The following is a 21,693-nucleotide window of genomic DNA, read 5'->3' as shown; positions in this document are numbered from 1 at the left end:
AAGGATTGCATACTGCTGGCTTGTTCAACGTTGTTTCCTGAGAAAAAAGACCTGGAACGAGAGGCAAAAAAAATTCAACTGTCGGATTCTACTACTTAGCTAGGATGGGCTATGCCTGGCTTGTATTATGTTGTTATGGGCAGTAGTGAATGATCAGCAATGTTGTGTTTTGTGGTGCAGTATGAAAAATAATAAGTCACAGTTATTGCACTGTAATATGCTTTCAATTCCTTTAGTACATATTTACGATTATCCAATATTCTCAAATGCATAATGAGTTTCAGGGGTAGGGAAAGGAGCGTTTTTGGATTGTGGGCTCTGCAAAAAATATTTTTCGTCAATGTGGCTCTGACTTAGGACGAGGTTTGAGTACCACTGGGCTTAGAGGCTTGTACTGGCATATGATTAGATATGGAAGCTTGGAAAAGTTGAACCTTTTCTCAACCTTCACCCGTCGAGCAACGAGAGGCAAAGCGACGTGAAGGAACCACAATGCGTTCGGCTAAAAGCGTGACGTCACCCCATTCAAAGTGAATGGGAAGCAGCGTTGAAGCTTCAACGCACGCCGCCGTGTGGACGGGCCGTAAGTGACACCTCATCCTGTAGAAATCACAGCCTTTAATTGACTCTTGCAACAAGCTTTCATTTCAGAAACATTTAGAACTAAATGTGATAACACACTTCTAAAGCATGGGTATCTAATTCTAAGGCTGGATATGTGTTTTTGACAACCTTAACACCATTTTAGTTTTAGCAAACTTCATATCAAAATGCTAACAGTTGTCAGTTTTGTTCTTTGCAGTGCTCTCATGTAACCATTAAATTCATAAAATACTTCTCATCGCTGCAACATAAGTACACCCTTTTTCAGAAACCAGCACATGAATAAACGCTGACGTTGGTTCAGATGTGTCGCTACTGGAACAGAGAAAACAACCGTAAAGAGGGATCACCTTTGTAGAAGCCCTCGATGCTCGTGTTGTTGAGTGACTCGGACACGACTTCCTTCAAACTGTTTTGCTGCGAGTGCAGCTGGCGTTCATCTCACAAAACTGAGGCCCAACTCCTGCAGGACCACACACCAACAACGGGCAGAGGTTTAGTCAAACAGAGACCAAAGCAATATGTTTTAAGTTTAAGACATTTGTCAAAGGGGCAAGTAATAATCAGATAATAATACAGACTGGAAGAAAAGCACCTAAAAACACTAAGTCTGTGTGTTTATACTGACCTCACAGACCAGGGCTGCTGTGGTGGTCTTCCCCACGCCCGGGGGTCCAGAGAGCAGAGCAGCTTTGAATCCTGATCCGTCATCTTTGCCGCCCTCCAAACTTACCGAACCTTGCAACTACACAGCAACAAAACATGTGTCATGTTAAACTATGACTGACTTGAACTTTTCCCACCCGCAAGACATCAGAGGAGCAAAGCTGCATTCCTACCCTCAAAAAACAGTTTTGTATCAGAGATCAAATCTTATATGAAATAAGTCTGACCACACGGACTGTAATGTGAATTGTGATCTGATTACTAAAAGGGCATTTCACACAGTTTTTACAAAAACTGTAATAACTTTGCTTTGAAAAGATGATTTGTTATCATTACTCGGAATACTTCTCACACTTAAAAACACAACACGATAAACCGTCTGCTACCTGGTGGGTTGGAGGTGCCGCTGGTCCGTGGTGTCGGTACCAGTTCTTGCAACCAGCGGACCAGCTTGTTGGCACAGCTCTGATCTCCCTGCTGGCCAATCACAGCCTTCAGAGAGAGTGGGCGGTACTTGTCCACCCACAGCAGGCTGGCGTCCTCCCCTTTCTCTGAGGGGGAGGCTTGCTGAGGAAGAGGAGAGGCCCAGCTCCCTCCGGGCTGTGTGGGCCGAGCCCCTCCCACGGGGGGGTGTCTCTGCCTTGGATCCCGGCGCCGCGGCCCGAGGCCAGGCCGGTCTTTGAGGGGCTTGGGGTGTGAGGGGAGCGGGAGTTACCCTTAGAGGGATGAGATCTTCTGAGACTGTGGGGGTGCTCTTTGAAGTCCTGCCGGGGGGGGGGGTCTTGGTCTTTTGAGGCTTTGTTCTAAAAGTCAAGATCAACTGAAAGTAATATGGCATGTTTTCTGCTGCTATAACAAACAGATATGTGACCTGCTCTATCAAAATCAGTCGCATTGGCCCGAAGACACATTTTGAGTTGTATACACTCGCTGGAAAGAGGAGATTCCCAGCTTTCTGATGATATCAGGATTGTTTTTGTGCTCCAAATATTAAGCAAAAGATGTCACATATATACTGACTGTCACCGAGTCATCATTTTGAGAAAAGGCCCTTCAAAGTTTCCTCTTCTCTGGAATCCATCGATCTGATTGATTATTTACTAGTTACTCCGTTCTCCGCTTGTAATTATGCCGTCACAAGCTTCAAAGTTGTATTTATCATCTGAATTTGCCGAAACAAGTTTAACATTCTGAAAGACTTTGTTTAATTGAAATCAGATGAAAACAAACTGTAACGGACCCTGCCGTTGTATCTATGATTACTATACGCCTTACTATCATCGTCCCTTCACAAGCTTAAAAATGTATTTATTGTGTGATCTTGGAAATAAAAGTTTCATATTCTGAAGCCAAGACTTTGTTTACTTAAAATCAAACAAAACACCCGAACCCCGAAAAACATATTTTTACGCAAATCAACGTTTATTTTGAAATGAGCCGTTGCGACTTCCGACTGATTTTGATAGAGCGGGTCACATATGCTCCTGTATCAGAATCAGTATACCTGGATGTGGCCCAAAGAGGGGACATGTACATTGTTACAGCAAAAGTGAAGAGGCAAAAATAACAAAATATTAATTTGGAGGCATGTATTTGTATACATGCCTCTAAATTAATATTTTAAGAGAAAAATACAACAACAATAAAGTAAATAAAGTGAGGCTACTCAGCTGTGATTAGGAGCTGCTATTTGAGCGAAAGCCATTAAACATCAGTCAACTAAGTGGGCATTTGATGCATCGCCCTAACTGTTGTTATTTCTTAACAATAATTAAAACGACTGACTGTAAAGAACAGATGCTTCATATTCTTACATCTTCTGGTTCCAACTATTCCACTGCTGACCAAAATCACTTTGTGAACCAGCTTGTTTAAAGTAAAAATATGAGAGCGTACCTCAGCTTCTGCAGCGATCTCGTACTTGGACTTCTTTCCAGGTTGGTGGCTGATCAGCTCCAACAGACCATCTTCATCCAGGATCTTGGTCCCAAGACTCTCCGCCTGAGCACAAAGCCACAAACTATATAGGTCAAAGGACAGATCCAAGGAAAAAACTAATGTAGGGAAATGTCTATAACTTAGGAAACAGTTCAAGTTAAATTAATCACACATATTTTTACAGAATTTTTTTTTTGTATTTCTGGATCAGGGGGTCACCTTCTCGAGTTTGGGACTCCGCTGTCTCGCCCTGCACCATGTAGGTGGTCTTCTTGCTGATGTTGCCCGTCACCTTGCCTCCGTAGCGCTCGATCAGGGATTTAGCATCATCCCTCTCCATGGACTCCATGACCCCCGTCAGCACAAACACACAGCCCTCCAGAACAGTTCTCTGCACCCTGGAAACACACACCACACACCACACACCACACACACACACACACACACACACACACACACACCACACACACACACACACACACACACACACACACACACACAACACACACACCACACACACACACACACACACACACACACACACACCACACACACAACACACACACACACACACACACACACACACACACACACAACACACACACACCACACACACACACACACACACACAGAGAGAGAGAGAGATAAGGGACCAACAAAGGCAGTTTTGATGAAGATTGTGGACTTTTTGAAGGCCGCTGTTTGTTACCTGAGGGATTTCCTTTGAGCCCAGAGCTCGGGGTCCGTCCCTGTTGAGGAATTTCCTGAAAGCTGCCGTGTTCTTCTTCTTCTCTGCGTCGTCAGGACTCGTACTCGTGCTCTGATCAGATCAGATTAAGAGGGGTTATTATAATTGTTTTTAAAAATCAAACAAAAACAAATCTCACAGAGAGTCATCACAGCTTCTTTCGCAAACAGAACACTCATCCATTATGACTGCACCGAGGCCAATAGAAAAGGAAAAAACAATTCTCCATTACTATTTGTAGCACTTAACTAGATTTGAAGCTAATGCCGTAGCACTTACAATGGTTTGGATCATGGAAAGTTCATGTACTTGCAGGATTCATGCTTTTCCAAGTATGTATCTTCATGTTGATTGTACTTATAAGTTGCTTTAGAGAAAAAGCAATTAAATATATTTGAATAGACGTTGTGTACATACATGTGTTTTTTTTTGCTAAAGTTTAATTATGATGGAAGAAATAAATAAATGGATTGATTAATAATCTTTACCATGACATGATACAATGCAGTTTAACAGGTAAACATGTACCTTGCTCACCTCTGGTTTCTTGGGAGACCGTTTAAAACCGTGGTTCCTGTTTTGGGAGTGAACTTCTTCTCGTAACTCGGAGAAGCGAGGGGTTCCTTTTTGGGGGAGATTTGATTTTTGATGGCGAAATAATTGTTTTGCTCTTTGACGATACATCTCTCTCTTCTTGCTCTTTCTTCATCGTGGCCAGTTTGGAGCCGGCTCTGACGGAGGCGGGGTTCTTCTTAGGGGTGGGACTAATGGCATCCTCCGACATGCTGCCTCTGCGGCTGCTCTTTGACGGACTGCTCAGGCTGCCCGCAGCAGAATCCGGACTGCTCTTTTTAGGTAATGTGGTAGGGGCTGGTTTTCATCAGAGCCTTTACGAGCCTGGATGAGGACACATCCACAAAATCCTATTTAATGACACTTGTGAAAATCAAAAGGTGGATATGCCTTTGTGTTGTTGTTTTTAATTACCTTCTTCGCTTGAGGCTCCTCATCCAGCATGGCCAGAGTTCTGGCAAACTCCTCATCCTCATGGACCTGCTTCTCCAGCTGAGTTAGAAAAAATTATGAAATGAATTTTTTTTTTTAAACAATAAGCTTACTTTTTAACAACATCAGTAGTAAAAGGTTTGGTCAGAGCAGCAAAAATATTTATAATGACTTTTAACTTTCCAAAGTGACTTAAAAAACATTACAAATACACAAAATATTGAAAATAAGGACTTGTTTTTGGTCAATAGTCTAACCAATCGACTTGTTTCCTCTGTAATTCCGAGTGGAATGAACGAGCCGCTGAATGGTGATCGACCCACCTCCATGTCCTCGTGCATCTGCAGCTGTTTGGCGATTTGCTCATCACTCAGATCATCTGTGTCCTGAATTGGCTGAGGAGAAGATACATTTACAAGGTCACTTTGTTGTGAAAGGATCCTGGTTTCATACTTTAATGAAAGACTGAAGAAAACTGTTATCAGTAGAGTTGAGCGGTTGATACTCAGGAAGCCACAAACCCTGACAGTTTGGATGAAAAAGCTGTACATGAGGTGAGAAGACACAATCCTTTATCAGCACTCACCACCTTTCGTTTGGTGCTTGCTACGAGCTTCTTCTCTGAACGTTGGACAGCTGCACTGCCGAAGTAGTCGAGTACTGAAGTGGGGGGTGTGTTTGGGGACAGGAGGCGGGGCGGACTTAGGGGTGACGGGTGTAGGAGGAGACTTCACCGCAGTTTTCCCCTTGGTGGAGGAGGGAGGGACGGGAGACTTCAGTCCCTCTTTGGCTTCGGGGCGAGCGTCTGACTTTGTCTGTTTGGCCGTGCCGTTCTGCTTGGGTTTAGTTTTTGGAGACCTTCTTCAGGGTCTGAAATGAGTCGCTGTCTGAGTCTACGACCAAAACAAAAAAGTCTTATTAAATACTGGCAAATCCAGAGTGCAAGTGTATAATCATTGAAATGTCCTCAATCGCCATCAAGACAAATGTGGCAATAAATGATGAAATGGATATCAGTTGATATGGACCCATTACCTGTCTCAGAGACATACTGCACAGGGTCCTTTTTGGGAGGCGTCTCTGATTTGCTCTTCTTCTGTTTCTCTTGGGGGATTTCTTTGACTTTCTCACTGGCTCCTCGTCGTCGGAGTCTGAGCAGAAAGAAAAACATGATGCGCCACGAATACCCAGCAATGTGTTTAACCTTCCATCACAGCGGTCCCTAATTAGTGATGAAAAATAACTAACTGTGTCCCCCGAAAAACAGATACTATGCTTTGTGCCTGACATGTAATGATGACATACAAGAGGCACAAACAGCAGCACAGTGCATCATGGGAATTATGCAGTAGCATAAAACTGACAAGTCAAATCAAGCAATCTGATTGGTTCTTAGCCGTGATATACCACGGGTAGAATTTTAGTTACTTTTCACAACAAGTCAGTATCCCTCCGTGTCTGAGAAAATCTACAACCGCTACAACTGTTACATTACATCCGTTAAAAAAACAGAAAAGATCATACATACCAGACACTATGACTATCTGCTTCTTCCGTTTTTGTCACCATCCTTGAGTTTCTCCTCTGTTTTGGAGCTTTTCACCTGAAGCATATGAACCCCAATTAAACTTGATCAATAAGATGAGGCAACAGATGAACCACTACGGGAAGGAGGCGAGAGATAAGCATAATGTTCTTGCCTTGGTGGTCTCTTTCTTTTTCACTTCCTCGTCTGAAGAGAGAGGATTCTTCTTCTTCTTCTTTTTCTTCTCCTCCTCCTCTGTTTTGATGTTTCCATTTGAAGCTGGTTTCTGCACCGCAGTCGGTGCAAAGAACCGCCTGATGTCCTGTTTGCACAAACACAAGTCCTGTCCTTTAACTATTTAGTTCTAGTTTCTAGCAAACATGGCAGAAAGTAATGCCTCTCAGATATTAAGATGTCCTGCTCCTTTGCTGAATATCTTTGAACACACTTAAAGACATCACCTTGGACTCTGAAAAAAGGGAGGGACAGTTTCTATTTATGGAGGAAAGTATGAATCTAGAAAATAGTCTACAGATTAATTAATAATCAAACAGAGCATTAGTTGCAGTTCTAGTTATATCCTCACATAATGACAAATTGTTATTGGAATATACAACACTTTATTGGATGCAAATTGATGCTATGGTGCAGTTAAAATAAACTAAATATGCATCATTTGAACTGCGTTAACAAATCAGCATACAAAAGTAAATGTACATAACAAAAGACCAAAATATGAGTATGTGTTGCTCGCTAACTTTAATTAATTTCTGAATATGTTTCCTCTTTAGCTGCAGCTAACACACTTAACTTCAGGATCAGCAGCAGCGAGCAGGTTCAACAACACAACAGGATTACTTTAGGCGTTATGCAACCACGGTGTTTACGAAGACAGCGTACAGAGAAGTGCAAATAAATAGCTTTAAATGTGTCACGTACCATTGTTGACAGGCTTCCTCGCCGTTTAGGGTCAGAAAAGTAATGAAATCCCACAACTGATTGGCGCGAAGCTGGATTCTGTCGCCTGGAGATGACGCACAACCGGGAGTCTGTTGCTGTGCGTCAGTTGCGTGGTTTTCGAAAACAAATGTGTATTTTGTAATAATGAAAAATAAATATATTTTATAAAACACTCACTTAATATTTGGGTTCTGAAGGAAATGTTAGCTTTTTTGACACTCATTTCATAAAGCTGGGAGCAAATGTGCAGTATTATAACCCTTATATTTGTAAACAAAAGCAAGACACTTTACCAGACTGGCAATTTAGTGATTTTATTGGGGAATTTCACATGAATACAGCCAGGTTCTCATTTCATTTCATTTCAAACCTTTATTTATGCAGGTGAATCCCATTGAGATCATTGATCTCTTTTTCATGGGTGACCTGCTGCAAGTAGGTTCCGCATGAATACATAAACATAACAGAAAAACAAAAAGGACATCATACAGCATATTTACAGCGACTACAGTTTACATAGCTAGTAACATTTACAGGTTCCAACAGTTTCTGATTGGATAGCATCTGTCCTTGCTTTAAAAACATTTAGAGGAACCAAATTGCTCAGCTTCCATTCCTTTTGCAGACTGTTCCAAGACAGACTGTATAGTTTGTACCTTTCAGGGTTGAATTTAGAAACTCATACCGAGTCAATATGTTAAATATACAATAAGAAATGGTCCTAAGTAGATATTATTTAAAATGCAAGACAAGGGTTTTGAGTACCTGAGACACTTTGATATGCTCTGTATAAAAAGAGGTAACCATTTTTCAGACCTTCAAAATTAAATAAAAGATAACTCTTTTAAAAATACTCCTGTACATTTCTTTTTTATTTGTGTAGCTTGAAAAAACACAATGAGAGGGTGAATGTTTGATAAGAGAGCATTGACATTGAAAACATACAATCACATAACATATTTGATTTATAAAAAAATAGTGCGTTGAGCTTTGATTTGTGGACAAGTATTCAAACTGATGTCTGTCTGGTTCAACAGGATGCACATGAAGGCCAAAGCAACAGGCTGACACAGAGAAGATATATTTCCAGGAGGTTTACTCTCAGCCTCATTTCTTTCTTGTTCTTTTCTCTCATCACTATCACATCAGCTCTTTCAACATCAACCAGGATGCTGACCGTGTCTCTACTAGTTTGTGCCATGATGGCTCTGACTAGAGCTAATGGTGAGTATCTCTTGATTAAATGCATCATATTCTGGAATATATGCAAACCAAATGCATTAATGATGTCCTACAACACAAAAGTAACAAAGATAAGTAATAATGGGATCTGGCTTTTGGTAATTGTTTTACTATTTAAAGGATATGATTCCTTATAATGATATAATTTACATAGCTTTTTAAATTGTAAGAGAGACCATACATCGATAGTTAAAGCAGGAGACATCGAGGGAAGAGTCAGGTCTAAACTGCAGATACAATTTATTTTACTATCACTTTTTCACCTAATTACTCATTAAGTGTTTAAGGCTTTTTCTCCACATGACTAAATGAGACACGAACCAAGCTAAACCTGAGGTAACGGTAGCTAGTTTTAGATGAGCAGAATAGTAGTAGCCGCGACCTCAGCTTTTGACCATAGTTGAAAGCTTTAACAATATAAATGTGTTTTACAGAAGAGGTTAAAGTGCGTCAAACTGCCTTTTTGCCCTCTTTCGCTGAGCTGCCATTCTGGAGGAAATACAATTGAAATGTGTTTATTTGAACTCTTTACAGAGCATTTTTAGAGACCCTCTTCTTGTCTGTATTTCCTTATTGTGCATATTGATATAGGCACAACTAATTACATGTGATGTATTGTCATTCAGGCCTTTTACAATAAAAGGATTAAACACTCATTTGTAAAAACAGACACAGCGACTGCCTGCCTCCGATTAAATGTGACCCACTCTCATGTTTGTCCTCAGAAAGCACTTCTAACCTCAGGGGTTCAAAAACCACCGTCCTCTGTCAGGCCAAAGGTCAAGCACCACGCTCAGGTTGTCTTCTTGGACTACATATGGTGATCGCCGTTTCTTTTTTTGAACCAGAAAAAAGGAGTTGGGCTAAGTATGAGGTAGAAAAGTATGAATATATGGATTTAGATTGCTTTTGAATAGTCTTCTATTGTAGATGCAGTCAGAGCCTGGGAGGAAACCTTGCCTCCATCCATAACTACACTGAGTATAATCGCCGAGCAGATGGCTTCTGAACCAGCTTGCCAAGATGTAAGGTTTTGGTGGTGCCAACAGAATACAAATATTAAAAGCTTTTCATTACATATAATCTTTATTTTCTGTCTTCCAGGGATTGACTTGGCTCTGGAGTGATGGTCTATGTATTATGATGAATGGTGTCCGAATCAACCTAAAGGTGGTACAGAAGAGTGCCGTTTGCAGATCAATTCTGGGGGTAAATCACACTTAGTTTGAGAGCTTATTATAAATAATATGTACTGAAGGCACTAGGATTGTTTTTGTAAATGTTGCAAGTTAATGGCACAGTTGTAAATTGAATCTTAAAAAAAAGAAAGGATTAAGAATTGCACAATGCTGGGATGACATACGTTGTAACACTGCATCTGTCAATCTGTGTCAAGGCAGCCCACTGACTCAGCCTTTACAAGGACCCTGAAGTCATGGAAATGCTGCTTTAAGCACAAGCTTACTGTAGCCTTTGATGCATTATCCTCCTATCCATCCCCACCCGCACCAATCACCGGACCTGGGGGGACAGAGCCTTCTCCGTTGCTGCCCCTCCCTCTGGAACTCACTGCCCGGACCCATCAGACTGCACTGACCTCACCACCTTCAAAACACTCACCTCTTCAATCTGGCTTTTAATGTGGGATTGTTTTTGTATTATTTGACTTTAACTTTATATATTTATTTGTTGCTCTTTTCACTACATCTGTAAAACGTCTTTGAGCACCTGTAAATGCGCTAACAAAATAAATCTATGACAAAAATAAAGGCTGAAACAAAGCGTTCTGCAAGTCTCTGAAGTTTACTAGTCAGTAAAAAAGTACACTTATTGATCAAACAAATGTGATGTTTTTACTGCTTTATAGGTGCACACATTTGACATACTAGGAAGTTATGGAATAATGTATTTTGATACGGGTCAATCCACATATTGACCACCTCCATGTACTCCCATGAATGCAGCATAACCATTGTAAACCATGAGGTTGAACAAAAGCATAATACTATTTAAAGCTTTAAGGCTCATTCAGCTGAATGGCTTTTCTCAAATGTATTCCCGCTCAACGACTGACCTGCAGCAAATCAAATGAAGGGGACAAAACAACTGAAGAGATTGGCTGGAAAAGTTGGTAGTTTTATTGGTCATAAGGACATGGTGAACAATTATTCAGTATCTTGCTCGACCACGGTGGTCTTCTCGCTCACATAGATTCCGTCCAGAAACTTCCTGATGTCCTTCTTTTTGACCGTGGTGGCCTGTTGGATCAAGGCCGCTGAAAATGTAACAGAGCAGAGTGTGAAGGGACGATCACATGAGGGTAGAGGAAAGCCTAATGTTACCACAACATGCTGAAAGGCCTGCAGGACATGAGCACTCCTAAATAGGCTTTGTGTTTTAGAAAACAACTTGGATTAAACAACTCGGATTATAGATGCATGCAGTGGTTTGGGTTTAAGACAAACCATAAAGCTGAGGTAGAATAGACTCCGTGAAACCATGCTGGAGGTATGTGATCACAACAGAAAAATGTGAGCTTTTCTTTTCACTAATTTGAAATCTTATGAACAAGCTAAATCTTCAAATAGGATTAGTTGATAAACATTATAGCCCGTTAGATTAAAAGGGAAAACATGGAGATGCTTTGAAACAGAAAAAGAGACACATGTTGCATCACCAGAGACAACAGAAAGGAACGTGCAAAGACAGAAACAGTTGAGAACACAAGGGAGGCTTCGACGGCAAGTCTAACCTCAATGAGTGCAGATGTATTTTTTACTGAGGGGAATCCAATACTGTTCCCTTCTCAGACACGTAAACACCATCCAAGAACTTTCTGATATCCTTATTTTTGACTGTGGTAGCCTGTTGGATCAGAGCAGCTGGAACAAAAGGAAGTTGGGATAACACGTCACATGGGATCACAGTGATTACACAGGAGGTCGGAGGGAACACTGAGGAAGGGTACTAGAGATGAGGAATGAACACTGGAGTCAGGAGGGACAGGTATAATGACACGTTTGGCTTTGCATTTCACATTTGTAATTAAATAATGACATGTTTGCATTTCAGCTTTCATTTGGTTGTGTGTTACCATGCACATCATAATTAACCAAATCTTTTATAAAGCTACAAGTCAAGCAGTCAATTCAATTACAAACCCAATGCACTGGGGTACGAGCCAACACACGTACGTCGGTCCTACCGAAACACTAATGTATAGCAGTGGGCGGGGGGGCAGGCTTAAGATCTCCAGTAATTGTCAGAGTGTAAATGTGCTGTAATATTCTGTTAACTTCAATGTCCCAATGGACTTCATTCCTGACATGAAATAGCTGAAGTCAGAGGGTCTAAAGGTATATCTGAGGCATTGTGGGCATTGTTTCGTTCAGAGCTCTAAAAAAATAATGAAAGTTATTTCTGCTGAATTACTCCCAACATATGCAACCTCAGCTTTAAACTGCAACAAGAACCATCAAGCGCTCTGACATGTCAGTCGTAAAAATATATATGAACCATAAATGTTAAGAGGGAGTTCTACTTTTAAATGGTAGAATAAAATACTCATGCCATTTAATGAAAGAGTGTCAAACTCATGTTCAAGTGAATATAATAGTTCTGTAGCAAGGACGAGGAAAGGATCAGACACTGATAAAAATAACAGCTGCCGTTTCTGGAGAGAGGCAGCAGCCAATCAGACGCCCTCATGTCACCAACAGATTTCCGGTGTTTTGTTTACATCTGAAAGTAGACTAAACCAAGCTTGAAGGCAGCTTTGTTTAACTGAAAGTATATTAGGGATCCTGTTGGTCATTTAATAACGTGTAACACTTTAGTTAAACAAGTGTGGTCTGCGACAGGGGGTCCAATAAATCAGGATTTGGACTTGCAGACGGGTCAGGATATTTAACCTGCTAGATACCTCTCAGGTGGCATCTTTAAAAAATGTACAGTGATTGTTGACAAAAGCGAAAAGGTTTCACTCTGTGGAGTTTTGCTTAAGGCTAGGTAAAGGAAAAATGGCTTTAAAAACAACCTGTTCAGCTGTAGAGAAAGAGCGGTTACCTGAGTTTGACACCAACTCAATGTCGTTTCCCTCCAGGATCAGCTCGTCCTTCTGGGCAGTGGACACTGCACAGTTCACACCTGAAGGAAAGAGATTCACTTTTCAGAATGGGATACAGCCTGCACCTCTGAGAAACATACAAAAAAGCACATGTAGCTCAATATTTGACAGAAAACAGAATATTTCGATAACTTGCAGACTCACCAGCCCTCATTCGGACGCGGCGGATGTATTTCTCTCCCAGGAAGTTCCTGATCTCCACCAGAGTTCCAGTCTCCTGGATGACGACGTTGATGGGGAAATGGGCGTACACCGAGCGCATTTTGTACCGGAAGCCCTGCAGTCAGAACCAGAGATGCATTCAGACAAAAACTAAATCAACCAACAATGGCCAGCCAGACAGCAGACACAATGACTACAGTACATGCTTATCCCATTGTGGAGTTGGATCTGATCTCGATCTGTAAGGATGTGATTTCTGATACAACTCTTTATTGGGGATATTTCAGTATACCAATATTATTCATTCTCAGAGAATTTGTGCTGTAAATTGTACAACAGCTACACTACACTAGTGAATCGTTAGTAATAATATTTACATTAAAAAAATGTACATACTTGTTTAAAAAAATATTGCACACATGTTGTATTGTTTTTTTTCTGTTCCCTCTCAGTCTCAGTTTTGAAATGCAAACATACAGCGGCCTTTGAGTTTGTCGTGGCATGTTTTATTCAACCGTTTATAACTTAATCCTTGGTTACAATGTCATGCATTCACAGCACAAGGTACTCATTAAAAGACAGATCAAGAGTTAGTAAATAGATTTTCCAGGTGAAGTTCAATATGAATCAGAAAATAAACATTTTAAAATCGGTCTGTACTCACCAAGGTGACTCCCTTGATCATGTTCTGGACGTGGCTGCAGATGGTGCGGACCGTGGCCAACTCCTTCCTGTTACCCCACCATTTATCCACACGAAGCTGAGGAGGACAGCAATAATAACATTAGTCTCCTTGTCTTTAATCAAAAGCTTTTGGAAAGATTACTGGAAAACCTCTGGAATTTTGCTTTTTTTAACTTGTTACGAGCCATTTTGAGATACAATAGCAAAAAACCTGAACATCAGAATTGCTGCACATGCAGGTGAAAAAAATATATATCTAAAAACTTCAGGAACTTTTTTTAAATAGTCAAAACAGCTGATCGGCCTCTCAAAGTGCAATGCTTTCCAACTTGTGATGGCATGTTTAGTTTTCATTTTTAATCTAGCAAGAGCCCTAATGTTCTGGATCATGTCCATGCAGAATTGACAGGATAACACTTCATAACTGGGGGAAACAGATTACAACATTTTGCATCACTTTTAATTTCTTATCTTTAAATTGTCCTGGTAATCCATTCAATGATCACCCAGAGACATGTTATCGTGCCTACACATTTCCATTACAGCCCAAACAGAGCCTTACCTTCTTCTGTTTCTTGCCCAGCAGACTGAGCTCCAGGTTGATGTGGTTAAACTCCCTGACGAGTTTGCCACGGGGCCCCTTGACAGTGACTGTCCGCCCCTTCAACCTCACCTCGACTGCAAAGAGAAAAAGCGTTTAGAAACCACACTCCACAAGTTAGGTTAAAAACGCATGTACCTCCGGAATTATCCTGGTAGTGTGCACAAATCATCTCGCTTACCCTGGTCGGGGATGTCCACAGTCTGACTGCTGAGAATGGTCTTCATTCTGTAACAACGAAAAGATAACATGTGAGTTTATGGTCTGAAACTTGTTAGCATCATTTATTATGCGACATCTTCACAGCTACACTTCTATAATGACAGGGTGCAAAATATCCAGTGCTGACCCGTCATGTTGTGCTTAACATTACAGGATTATGTTTAAGTCAACAATAAAACGTGGTCATTGTAAAATACAGTATGAGCATCTCAGCACAGCCATACGGTTTTATCGCAACTAGCATTTGTGCTAATGCTAAGGGAAAGATACATTAGGCCACCAGTGTTACCCAAAACAGGACCAACTCTAAAACATGATAATCAGAGTAATTAACAACTGAAACCACAAGAATACTGCACTCCAAAAACATAATATAGTTAAACGAGCTGCGGCCCTGAGAAGGGACATGGCAGCCAGGCCTCAGACAAACAGCGGTATCGATGAAAAACAACCAATATATTTCTTAACACACCTAACGTTTAGGCAAAATACAGCTTATGTAGTGTACAATAACACTGCCTGCATTAGTTAGTTCACAGTTAAGCCAAAAACATGTTTAATTGACACAGATGGAGTTAGATAAAACTCGGGGAATAATTTTCAGCTATCCTCACCTCGCCGGTAGCAAAGGAAAGGGGGAAGGAAGGACGTCACGACGCAAATGTAGAGAACGTACGTGCCGTCATCAGGCATAAATAGACGATTGACGAACCAACACAATTCGTAAAATATTGTAGCTTTAAATTGGAAAAACACACAAATGACCACAGAAAAGTAGTTGTGTGTCTTTAAAATTGTTTTTATTATTATCAATAATTTTAATTACTCAACTTTCTTTACTTGTATATATTTGTTATGCCATCTCAATAATTCAATCCTTTTTAATATCTGTATTTCTTGCTTACAATATACCTGGTTTGGTTTGTTACTAATTCTTATACAAATATAATAAATAACTCTTTAAGCGTATTTAATCAAGGTTGGAATAATCATGAACGCCCCAAGTCACACAAAAAATAGGTATTTATTTCTCACCAATCTGCCTTATTCACTTGAACGCATCACCAGACCAAAGCAGCCGATTGTGGAGGTTTGTTTTCAATGACAGTCGCTTGTAGCTAAAGTCATGGCGCTGCTCAAACAAAGCTGTTGTGTCGCCGGACGTTTCTCCACAAATCATCTGTGGATGAGTCCGAGATGTATCACACATGTGAGTATTTTAACTGCTCGAATATTTTACAAACACTGACGGAATTATGGTGTTTCTGTTATCGGCTAATAATAGTATAGTAAGCCTGCTGGTTAGAGGCCTTGAAGAAACGTGACGTATATATATTTTACTCAGCTGTAGTGACAGTTAGAAGGCTGTTCATAAAACTCCTCAAATAAAAGCTATGGTTTACTGACTGTATTGTTAACATGGATTGTATATACTGTAATGTATAGTAATCAACAGTGACCACGTTGTGTAAAGAAACTAATTACATTTACTCAAGTACTTTACCTAAGTATATTTTTGAGAGACTTGTACTTTACTTGAGTATTTCCATTTGTTGCTGCTTTGTATTGCTACCACACTACAATTCAGAGGTAAATCATGTACTTTTACTCCACTACATTTATGTAATACCTTTAGTTACTTTACTGATTTGGATTAATAATACGAAATATAACACTTAAATAAGACTTTAGTTACACCTGGAGTAAATTCACAAGCTACCCTGCAGTATACAAAGTCATTCAAACTAGCCGCACCTTTACCAGCTTTAATGACACTTTAATGCATCGATAATTATAATAAAAACATATGACATATATATTATTGTGAAATGGGCACATCTGCATTATGAGTATACTTCTTTAAGTATCTTTAGACGCTAATACTTTTGTACTTTTCCTTGAGTAACATTTTGAATGCAGGACTTTTCCTAGTATTCCTAGACTGTGTTATTTCTACTTTGACTTAAGTACAACATATGAGTATATCTTCCACTTCTAACTAACACTCGGTCCTTCCTCTGCAGGTTTACAGCAGCACTGTGACTTCTGCGGCAAAGTCCTCCCCGGACAGGGCCGACAGAAAGAAGGAGCTTCTGGGTGAAGATGGGCCTGACCTACAGGACTTCATTTCTGGGGAATTATCCGAGAAAAGCAAGTGGGTCGAGTACAAAGGGAACCTGAAGAGAGACAAGGGAGCGAGGTGAGACATATTGCAGCAGTGAGAAAGTACACATTTTCAGTTTCTCCATGTGAGTGATGAGTGTTATCAGAAGGGTTCAAAGACCAGATCAGACCAACACTTATCTAACGGACTTTAACTATGATAAGTCAACTTCAAGCCTGAGTGGTTTTGCTGTCATACCTTGAATGGTAATATTTAGTAATGGCATGCTACCCATGTAAATCCTCATACATCTGACATTTGCTGGTTGAAATTGAACTTCTGCTCATTTCAATCTAAATGTAGTGACATATTTATTGTATCCACAGAGAAAAGACATCATTAAGTGATTTACTTTGCTAATGTTTTGTGACAGGCTGCGTCTTCCTCCGTGGCTGAAGACGGAGATTCCCATTGGAAAAAATTTCAACAAACTGAAGAACACTCTGAGAGACCTCAACCTGCACACAGTAAGTTGACAGGTGACGAGTTAAAGGAAGTATACGCAAAAGTGAGCGGAGAAATGTAATGAATGCTGACACTTCTAACTGGGGAGGGGGCATTTGCTTTTCCTGTATCATTTGATGGATGTTCACAACAAATGAATACAATGTTTTATTATTTTTTGATTGAACACATTTTATTCATACCTGTCAGAGCATACATTTCAGATATCGTTTCTGCCTCCCCCATGGTATGATATGTCAAATAGTCTTCATTTTAACAACCTTTTTGTTTAAAAAGGAAATAATCTCAATTTTTTTTTATATTTAATGAAAACGGAGAATGGTGGTTTGCTAATATTGAGTCTGGACTTGAAGATGTATTAGCTAGAAGATAAATGAAGTTAGTCACTCAGACTTTATGGTAACATACGCAAAATAAGTGTTTCCTACAACTATATCCTTCAAATATATGGCCTCAATTGATAAGAGAGTTTTACCTTTGTCATCACATTTTTCAAATGCACCCTAAAATTGCTTTTATATGAGGTGCTATCTATATATAGTTTCTGACACTGGAGACAAGCCAACATTAATCCTATGTTAGTTCTTGTGCAAAAAAAGTGTGTGTGTGTGTGTGTGTGTTTTCTCTCAGGTGTGTGAGGAGGCCAGGTGTCCTAACATTGGGGAGTGCTGGGGAGGAGGAGAGTACAACACAGCCACAGCCACCATCATGGTAAGTGTCCGGGCTCACTGCATCTTCTGCATCTGCATTTTCTTGACTGTATTAGAAAAAACGAGCTGCGGCCTTGATAATTTAGGTTTTCTCTCTCTCTCTTTATATGTAGCTGATGGGAGACACGTGTACCCGGGGGTGCAGGTTCTGCTCTGTGAAGACGGCCCGGCGGCCTCCACCTCTGGACCCCAACGAGCCCTACAACACAGCCAAGGCCATCGCTGCCTGGGGACTGGACTACGTAGTCCTCACCTCCGTCGATAGAGATGGTAATGGCATCCTAACATTTAATTAACTATTTTCCAGGTGTTGCTTAACACTATTGCTGCTTTTGAAACCTTTATTTTTCAAGGAAACAACCTGGAAGATAGGCTGATGTACAATTATTATTTATTCTGGAATTTACATTGGAATGTAATCCGGATGAATCGGTTAAACTGCTGTTTTTATAAGATTCATGTACAGGCTGGGTTTATTGGCAGTATCCTTACTAAAGTACTTTCTATTGCACTCATGTCAACAACACATGCTGTGAGTAACAGACCATATAAGCTTTACTATTAATCAATTACAATGAAACATTTGTGTTTTCCAACAAGTCAGGTGACTTATAAATCCACAAAATATGTTTTCAAAACATTTGTTATTTTTTCAGATTTCTCAGAATACAGCATTTCTTTGATTAGATTTTAAAAAAAGATTTACAAAAATATAAATATCCACACAGTTTTGTCAGCAGGGATGTTCTATTAAGTCACATTTTCCTTTAATTTCCAGACATTTCTGATGGAGGGGCAGAGCACTTTGCTAAGACCGTCTCCAACCTGAAGGAGAGGTATGATCTCTCATCCTTTTTGGAATCAGATTCAACATTTTAGTTAATTAAAAATCTGTGCAAAAGGAATAAATAAGCACTTTTGTCATCCTCATCTCAGGGACTCCCGCATCCTGGTGGAATGTCTGACCCCTGATTTTCGCGGTGACCTGGCAGCAGTGGAGAAGATCGCCCTGTCAGGGTTAGATGTGTATGCCCACAATGTGGAGACCGTGCGAGAGCTGCAAAGGTACTGACTGTGCCTCAGCATATTGCCTCTGTATTTGACCAGTCCTTTACATATTGGCAGAAGTCAGAAGATGAGCCTCTGATCTCAGTTTTAACATTAAGAGAAGCCTGATTGCTGTGAATCCATCAGCTCTCTGATTGTAGTGCTCAGCCATCAAGCAAAAACAAAAACAGGGTCTTTGAATAATGAAAACATGTTACAGATGTGTCATTATAAATTGCATAATGAGTATTTTTGTCCTAAAAAGGAAACTATGAACTATAAACTATGTTTACAATGATGTTTGTGACACTGACAATGTGGCCCTATTATTGCATTGCATGTTATTTTACAATACTGGAATTGTAAAAGCTGCATTATTCATATTTCATCATTTTTTGTATTTATGTTTCTTGTCAATGCACACACTGACCAGTAGGGGGCACATCTGAGCTATTTCTGTTACTATAAATACCACTAGAACTGCAGATGTGCAAAAGAGAAAAGACCCAATGGATTTGATGTGTATTGAAATTGTTAATTTAGGGGTATATCAATTTACCTTTCTGATTATATATTTCAAACAAGATGTCCATTTGTCCATCTGTTTGCAGGTTTGTGCGTGACCCCAGAGCAAACATCGACCAGTCTCTGAGTGTCCTGAGGCACGCTAAGGAGGTGAAACCCTCTGTGCTCACCAAGACATCCATCATGCTGGGACTGGGCGAGACCGACCAGCAGATACACAACACCATGACTGGTGTGTACATTATTTACTTATTTACTAAATGTTGATGTTAGAAGAGCCTGGAATTTAAGATTGTCCTTGCCAACAACTACACAGTAGAACTTGTTCATATGACGGTAAATCCGTTGAATCCCAATTTCCTGACTCACTGTTCTGATGACGTTGCAGAGCTGCGAGAGGCAGAAGTGGACTGTCTCACACTGGGCCAGTACATGCAGCCCACTAAACGCCACCTAAAGGTAAAACATCAGACTTTATAATGTATTCCAGAATACAAGGTAACAGTACTGAAATAAAAATGCACATTTGGTAATGATTGCACATTGTGATAACGTGTGTTTGGGTTTAGGTGGACGAATATGTGACTCCAGAGAAGTTTGCCCACTGGGAGAAGGTTGGGAATGAGATGGGCTTTGTTTACACTGCCAGCGGGCCCCTGGTGCGATCCTCCTACAAAGCAGGTATGAAACACACTCCACCCTGCCTAAAAAATACCTTAATCCTGTGGCACAGGACGACATAATTACATTATAACATAATAATAACCGCATGCTGGTTTAAATAATCGATTCATCAGTGAAATTATTTCCATGCAAACATTGTAGTAAATGCTGTTTCCAGATCTCCAAATATGGAAATGTCCTGCTTTTCTCTGTTTTATATAATAATAATAATAATAATAATAAACTGAATAACTTGATGTTTTAAAAACATTACCCTGGGACTCTCCGCTTCCAAACGATCATTTTAGAATTGATAATAAAAATAATCATTATTTTGACAATTTAATTGGCAAAATATCAAGTTGAATGCAAATGAGTTCATGCTGTTCATATCTTTCAGTAAGACAATGCAGTAGTATGAAATACAAGTTAATGAAGATTTGCCTTTTCGTCATTTGGGGGAATCAAGATGATTGGAAAGGATCCTGGCTTTGATGCTTTTCAACTGTGAAACTAAAATAGATAATTTAGCCAGTGCTTTATTGCAACAGGAAACATTAATAACTATCATTAACCGTCATGGTAAACATAATATGCGTCCAGGTGATTGCGTTTGTTCATGAAGTTCGTATGGGTCAGACAGAATATATATCATTTGTCATCTGTCTTTTATCTTTACAGGCGAGTTCTTTCTGAAGAATCTACTGAAAAAGAGAAACACAGATATCGCCATCGGAGAATGAAAACCACCAGCTGCTAGAGGCTTGACCCCTTAGTCCCTACCTATACCTACATACAACATCAACATCAGCATATCTCCTGCTATACCATAATGAATCTTTGTGAGCTTTAGCACATGAAAAACATTCAACATTAGTAGTAACAGCAAGGTGTGCAAGAGAATACAACTGCTGTAGAAGTACTGAAGTGTAGAGGGACTGTTCTGTTGTTTTGAGCTTTTGTTCTCTCCTGTTCACCCGTAACAACTCAGGTCGTACATTTTAGGGAGGGATCAAAGGGAAAGGGCTGCAGATCTCCAGATAACCTGGGCGCAGCTTTTGTTCATGAACCGCTGCCAGGAGAAAATACGACCTGGTGTTAGCAAGAGCTGTAATTTGCCATCTCTGCACCTCAGGGGCAGCTAAATCACATCCCCCCCCCCCCCCCCCCCCTGCCCTCAGGGGCCTGGACTTCAGGAGCAGAGCCACTCATCTCTCACCAAGCTGTTTATGAGCCCTTTGATGTCTGATGCTTCTGGACACATTTAATGAAGCGGTTCTTTTGGTCGGAGGGTTTTTGCAGCGACTTAACAGCTGCTTGCTGAAGATATGTGCAGTAACACTGTTTTTATAACATTAAAAAAACGTTTGTTGGGCACAAATTGACCTTTTGCCAAGTACGGAAGTAAAGATACACACTTTTTCTACAATCTGTATCTGATGAAAAGACAATTTGGGTTCAAACAAATAGTTTTTTTTTAAATGTGAAAAATGTAACTTTACACGGAGAAAAAAAGTGCGTATATTTTGCAGATAAATTCTTTGGACAAAATAAACCTTTAAAATGTACATACAACTATCAGTGCACATTGTCTTGTTTCAATTATGTGTCATGTATTTGTGTTATTTCCATCAATT

The 21,693-nt window shown here is 40.2% G+C and overlaps 2 protein-coding genes and 1 pseudogene across 2 annotated transcripts; 1 reads left to right on the top strand and 2 right to left on the bottom strand.

The window, feature by feature from the left end:
- Nucleotides 1-915: 915 nt before the first annotated feature.
- LOC117452536 (replication factor C subunit 1-like) lies at nucleotides 916-7,531 on the bottom strand (annotated as a pseudogene).
- A 3,267-nt stretch (nucleotides 7,532-10,798) lies between these two features.
- On the bottom strand, nucleotides 10,799-15,118 carry rpl9 (ribosomal protein L9). The gene is made up of 8 exons (XM_034080728.2): nucleotides 15,097-15,118; nucleotides 14,442-14,488; nucleotides 14,222-14,337; nucleotides 13,640-13,735; nucleotides 12,958-13,090; nucleotides 12,753-12,833; nucleotides 11,440-11,569; nucleotides 10,799-10,962 (listed from the first exon to the last, which is right to left on the bottom strand). The coding sequence occupies exons 2-7, from the start codon at nucleotides 14,485-14,487 to the stop codon at nucleotides 11,463-11,465; spliced, it is 579 nt and encodes a 192-aa protein (XP_033936619.2). The 5' UTR covers nucleotide 14,488; nucleotides 15,097-15,118; the 3' UTR covers nucleotides 10,799-10,962; nucleotides 11,440-11,462.
- A 429-nt stretch (nucleotides 15,119-15,547) lies between these two features.
- Nucleotides 15,548-21,637, top strand: lias (lipoic acid synthetase). Its single transcript, XM_034080721.1, has 11 exons — nucleotides 15,548-15,692; nucleotides 16,507-16,682; nucleotides 17,020-17,113; nucleotides 17,742-17,822; nucleotides 17,935-18,091; nucleotides 18,600-18,657; nucleotides 18,758-18,886; nucleotides 19,480-19,625; nucleotides 19,782-19,852; nucleotides 19,963-20,074; nucleotides 20,738-21,637. Exons 1-11 carry the CDS (start codon nucleotides 15,609-15,611, stop codon nucleotides 20,797-20,799), a joined length of 1,170 nt encoding a protein of 389 aa, XP_033936612.1. The 5' UTR covers nucleotides 15,548-15,608; the 3' UTR covers nucleotides 20,800-21,637.
- The last annotated feature ends 56 nt before the right edge of the window (nucleotides 21,638-21,693 follow it).

Source organism: Pseudochaenichthys georgianus, chromosome 1 (genome assembly GCF_902827115.2).
Source record: "Pseudochaenichthys georgianus chromosome 1, fPseGeo1.2, whole genome shotgun sequence".
In the NCBI taxonomy this organism is placed as follows: domain Eukaryota; kingdom Metazoa; phylum Chordata; class Actinopteri; order Perciformes; family Channichthyidae; genus Pseudochaenichthys; species Pseudochaenichthys georgianus.
This window is presented reverse-complemented; position numbering and strand designations above follow the sequence as displayed.